Genomic DNA, 5,745 nt, shown 5'->3' on the forward strand with positions numbered 1-5,745 from the left:
AAACTCCAAACATCAAAGTTAATAAAGCCACAAACGTTCCAAGTGATAAAATCCACTCTCAAAGTCACGTCAAATGGCGAAACCAACATTGGAAACCAGCAACACTTTAATGCAACCATTACTCTTTCTCTCTCCTCAGAAACAAATGGACACGACTTCCCACGTAAAGAAAAAACAAACCACTTTTAATGAAGTATGTTGATCTGGGGGCTCACCCAATAACCCATGGAGCCGAGTTATAACTCATCACAAAGCTCAACCTGCTTCATTAAAAAATTCTCCTCAGGCTAAGCTTGGGGCTGTGATATGGTCGTCGTTATTTGTGATATGGTCGTCATTATTGCACGTTATAACTCGGCTTCATAACCGTTATCAACATATGATATAACTCGTCATTATCCGATTACTACTCGGAATTTATGAGCCATAGCTCGGTGACATCAATACTCCTATCATAACCGACATCCCAAACGGTAAAATAAGGTCGGTTACAATATCAATTATTTGACGATTATTACCGAGAATATAACAGACGAGGAATTCATCATATAAAGGGAAGTAGAACATTTCTTGAAAACCAAGTTTTTGAACAAGAATATACACTGACTTAAGCTTCAGAATGCCTTTGTAGGTACACTCCACCTCCTTTTCATTGCTCGCGCTTTCACACAACAACACAAATAAAGAAGCTCGGATTCAAAGAGTCGGACGTTCAGCCTCCCAGTACATAGCTCGGCTGATTCCAAGCAGTTGAAGCCGATCTATTTCCCAGGCAAGATCAAATATCATTTACATCATATATGAACATCATTTACATCATTCCACTCTCATACAACTTCATTCATCAAATTAATCTAATTACTTTATAAAACTAACTTACTCACATGAAATGGAACAATAAAGTTATAAGTATTATGAAATTATGTGTCAGTTGTTGAAGTAGAAGTAATGCGCTATCATGCTCTGCAACATTCACAATCCAAGAGGAATTACCCTTCTTTAAAGAATGGGAATTGGAATGGTAGTTCACATTGTGAATATGGTAATTGTATTTTTAACTGAAAGGTATAGGCTTAGTGTTGCAAAAGAACATGGGTTGGTCCAAAATGGAGGACAAGTTCTACTAAGCATATTCATATTGCTACCTCAATTTGTGTTTATGGGAACTGCTGATGCATTTTTAGAGGTTGCAAAGATTGAGTTTTTTTATGACCAAGCACCAGAGAGCATGAAGAGTTTAGGCACTTCTTATTCCATGACATCCTTAGGAATTAGGAATTTCCTTAGCACTTTTGTTCTCTCAACAGTTTCACACATCACCAAGGAATATAGCAGTGAACACTAAGGAACCATCTTGATTATTATTATGCACTTCTTGCAGTGCTCAACTTGAATACTTCGTCCATAAACAAGATCCGGCTTTGCTTAAGCATAACCCGCCCCGAACAAAGCAACTGCCTCTGCCCCACACTCCAATTCTCTCCATTATCTACCACTGATAGGTCAAGAACAAGAGCATTATTTCCATTAGTACAAATGTAAAATGATGAATTTCAAGTAGTTCAAGCAAAACGGTTTTCACAAAAAAAATGTACCTAAAGAGTCAAGCTTTTCAGGCTTAGCAGACACTGCCTCTTTTAGTTGACACCTTTCCAAACTCTACAACAATATAGAAACTTAGTTTAACATGAATTTTAGGCCACATAAGGATAGAACCAAACCAGAAATAAAGGTGTGTCCGTGTGTGTTTTACCTTCCATATATCTTCATTTGTGTATTGTCCAGTTAGATCAATATTGCTTCTGACAGTTCCTTCGAAAAGGACAGGCTCCTGAGGAATGATACCAAAGCAAGATCTAAGATCATGAAGCCCCAACACTGATATGTCAGTGCCATCAATAATTATTTTGCCTCCTGAAGGTTCCACCAGCCTAAAGAAAACTTGAATCAGAGTTGATTTTCCACTTCCAGTTCGGCCTGCAACACCAATCTTTTCTCCTCCATAAATGCTTAAGGTAATGCCCTTGAGAACTAGAGGAGTGTTCGGACGATACCGGACCTGTTTTCCAAAAGTTCAGTCATCACAACAAAGTACAATCAATGTTGATCAATGCATAGGGAAGTCTAAACCCTCTCCAACATACATATTATGCACTGTCATGCTCTGCAACATTCATAATCTCAATTACTATCAACATAATCTCATAATTAGCATATAATTAGAGACATGAATCCTATAATCCTTCTATTTTGTTTAAGAATTAGGCAAGTAGAACTAAATTATATGCAAGGATGTAGATCTTTAATCAGCAATCAGCATTTATCTCATCTAAGTGACATTTATAAAAAATTATATCCCTCCCCAAATGAAAAAATGACAACTTTCTACTGTACTCCCTCTCATTTTCATTAAAACAAACACGTAGTCTTAAAACTAAGAGACACAATTTTATTTTCAAAAGACAAAAAAGAATCACTTGCTAGGAACAAGGTTATCAAGTGATTCAACTGAAATAGGAGCCGCTGTGTTTGCACTAAGAATTTCTTTTGTCGCTTAACTTGCTTCTTCAATTTTGCCATAGCCTTGGGAAATTTCCTCACATCTATTCCACCACCAACTTGTTTATTGAACTCATCTGCAAAATGCTCCACTAACCGTAGTTTCATATTCTGGCCACCCAGCTCTGCGTTCCAACGTACATCCTTAACCTACACAAATTACAAAGTGAGTGAGGAAGTTAAGAGGATTAAATTTTATATTTGAATTTCTCTTCTTTGATTGGTTCAGCCATGAAAATAGTATGTAATGATGTGCAGTTAAAAGCAATTAACCCCAAAATGGACGATGGAAGCTCTGGTATAGATTGAAGCCTCTCGCAATTACTCAAGTTGAGGTATTTCAGCCGTGACAGATGCTTAATGCTTTCGGGCAAGCTTCTCACACTGCTGTGACACATTGATAAGTCCTTCAATGATGAAAGAATGCTTATATTCTCTGGAAGCAGAGAAAGATTGGAACAGTAATTCAGTTTTAACCGTTCAAGCGGAGCTGATAACACCAATTTGTCTGTGCTGTGGTTAAGCTGTGTCAGCGAGAACTCTCTGAGACCAATGCAGCTATAGAACGAGAATGTCTTAAGAGATTGATAATGAATGTTGTGCTGGAAACTTCTTAGTTCATTACAATCATTTAGAAAGAGATAACTCAGCCTTTGAGAAGATAAAACAGATAGGGGAACTTGCTGCAGACGCTTGCAGTTGGAAACATTTACTTCTTCAAGATTTGGGGCCTTGGAGAAACCTAGGAGCTCGACTAGGTGCGATAAATAATTAAGATCTACTAAATTCAGATTTACAAGATTCTGAAGAAGAATTAAAATAAATGCATGAGCCCAATCTTTTTAAAACGATATACATGTGTTTAAGCAAAAAAGAAGTTGCACTGCATACCTGGACACCTTCGCAAAGCTTCTGCCTCCTCATGTGTTCTCTTCCAGTCAAGATTCCCAAACCCCAGTCACATAGCCCTTCACATCAAACCTTCGAACCAAACAAAAAAAACCAAGAAAGGTCAACTCTTTTATATAAACCATTAGAAAACCTGAACCAAAGGCAACATAAACATTAGCTGAAACAAGAATGGCCTTCACAACAAATAGCTATTAGGTAATTTTTCAAATGAAAGGGGAACTAAAAAATATAAAAAAAAATACTGAAATCGAAGCAAAGCTAAAAACTATGATGTGTAGAGACAAACATATCACTGATGGCAAAAGTTAGAGAAGAAAGCATTTGTTTGGCAGCAGGAGGTGGAGGCTGAGGAAATGGTAGAAGCTCGAAATTTATCACAAGGAAATTAATATGAGTTCGAGTAGAAATAAGAACAAATAGTGCGCACGAAAGAGAGCTTAAACCCTAACCTTGAGTAGAGGCGTTACAGATCCATCGTTAAGAGTGAAGATATGCATAATGTCAACAAGATCTTGAGCTGTAACACTGGATAACAAGAAAATGATTATCAAACAATGAAAGTTGTAAATAATTATCAAACAAATAGCTCAAATTGAATTACAAATTACTTGAACAATGCAGAACAGAATAGATTCAATGTTCGTCCAAGCAAATGATTCAAACAAAAAGCTTCGATTGCAGAAAAAATTCATCAAAATCAAAGTAAACCCGCAAATTCAAACGAAGCACAAAAGTAGAGTATGATAAACCTGAAACTGGTATAGAAAAATTGAGCCATAAGGTTTATCACGAAGAACAGAATCACAAAATTAAGATATATATACCTGAAATTTGAGATGGTTACGAGAAGAACTGAGAGTGTGAGTTGAGATTAGATGGAAGAGGCACCAGAGGGAGAAGATGCGATGAGAGCGGCGGCAGAGAGCTCTGCGACGATGGGAGTAGACGCGATGAGAGCAACGATGAAACTAGTGGTATACTAGAATAAGGTTAGGTTCCCATTATTTAGCAACAATGAATTTTAATCCCATTTTAGAAGTAGTCTCTTTGCTTTTATCCTTTAACAAACCTTTAGTGAAAGGGTATATTAAATTTTCTTGAGATCCTACATAGGTAAAGGTAATTACACCATCCTCTATTAATTGTCTCGCAAACTCATGTCTCAAGCGTATATGTCCAGACTTTCCATTATAATTTTTATTATATGCTCAAAATATAGTTGATTCATTATCGCAGAAGATTAAAATAGTTGTCATTTACTATGGCCACAACTTTATATCATTGGTGTGAGAAATTAGAACTCACACAACTTTACCAGCAAGTGCATCGGGTCATCCAAGTAATAACTCAGGTGAGTGAGGATCGATCCCACAAGGATTATTGGATTGAGCAAGCAATAGTTATCTTGCTGGGCTTAGTCAGGTAAACAGTGAAAGATGGTTGTTGGTGTAAAATGCATAAGTAGTAAAAAGCAAGTAAATAAAGCAATTGTAAAAAGCAAGTAAATAAAGCAATTAAACAGAGTTGGAGTAAAACATTTATGAGAAAACAGTTAAGGTCTCGGAGATGTTTACTTTTCTGGATTAAAACATCTCACCAACTATTTTAACAATAGGTGATTCATTCTATGGTAAACCATAAGTGATTAAAACTTAATCTCTTAGCAATTTAATCTCCTCTAATCCTACTAAAATGCCACAGACAAGGTTAGTTAATTCAGATCAGAGGGTAAAGTTCAGAAAACTAGTTTGGCGCCACAAAAACCTCAATTACCCAAAGCTAACAGGATTTTATGTCACATATCCGGTTAGTTCACACAATTAGCAGTTTAAAAGGACTGTTTTCAAGATGTAGCTCAAGCGAGATAGCTCTCTCAAGAATCACAAGAGCTCATGTAGAATAAGGGTCATACTCTCGTTCCACCCAGATTCATAAGATTAAGAACGAAAACAACACCTTAGAATTGAATCAAACATTAATTAAAATAGAAGATAATATTTCTAATCCATAGAAATAAACAGAGCTCCTAACATTAACCAGGAGGTTTAGTTGCTCATAACTTTACAAAAAAAAAATAGGTTTCTGAAAAAATGTGGAAACAGAAAGATTCCAAAACCTAGGTGGTCTCCTCCTTAAATACTAACTTAATAATAAATGCTAAACCTAAAAGATACTTTTTTTGGTCAAGTGGATTGGACAACCCCCAATCTTAGGTATCACAACACACCCACACTACACACTCACCCACACAACCCTTAAGGGTTCATATTCAAC

The 5,745-nt window shown here is 36.4% G+C and overlaps 1 protein-coding gene and 1 long non-coding RNA gene across 10 annotated transcripts; one reads left to right on the top strand and one right to left on the bottom strand.

The window, feature by feature from the left end:
* On the top strand, positions 342 to 1,443 carry LOC110270192. The gene is made up of 2 exons (XR_002359417.1): positions 342 to 1,021; positions 1,325 to 1,443. It is a non-coding gene; the product is annotated as an uncharacterized LOC110270192 (long non-coding RNA).
* On the bottom strand, positions 1,005 to 4,002 carry LOC107630594 (ABC transporter C family member 4). Of its 9 annotated transcripts, none has more exons than XM_021118968.1 (6): positions 3,921 to 4,002; positions 3,451 to 3,540; positions 2,560 to 2,709; positions 1,754 to 2,059; positions 1,596 to 1,659; positions 1,005 to 1,495 (listed from the first exon to the last, which is right to left on the bottom strand). In XM_021118968.1, the coding sequence occupies exons 2-6, from the start codon at positions 3,481 to 3,483 to the stop codon at positions 1,365 to 1,367; spliced, it is 684 nt and encodes a 227-aa protein (XP_020974627.1). In that variant the 5' UTR covers positions 3,484 to 3,540; positions 3,921 to 4,002; the 3' UTR covers positions 1,005 to 1,364. The 9 variants fall into 9 exon arrangements, with proteins under 9 accessions (XP_020974627.1, XP_016189272.1, XP_020974628.1 ...); XM_016333786.2 differs by lacking the exon at positions 3,921 to 4,002 and adding an exon at positions 3,758 to 3,909; XM_021118969.1 differs by lacking the exon at positions 3,921 to 4,002 and having other exon boundaries at positions 3,451 to 3,739.

Source organism: Arachis ipaensis, chromosome B03, assembly GCF_000816755.2.
Source record: "Arachis ipaensis cultivar K30076 chromosome B03, Araip1.1, whole genome shotgun sequence".
NCBI lineage: Eukaryota > Viridiplantae > Streptophyta > Magnoliopsida > Fabales > Fabaceae > Arachis > Arachis ipaensis.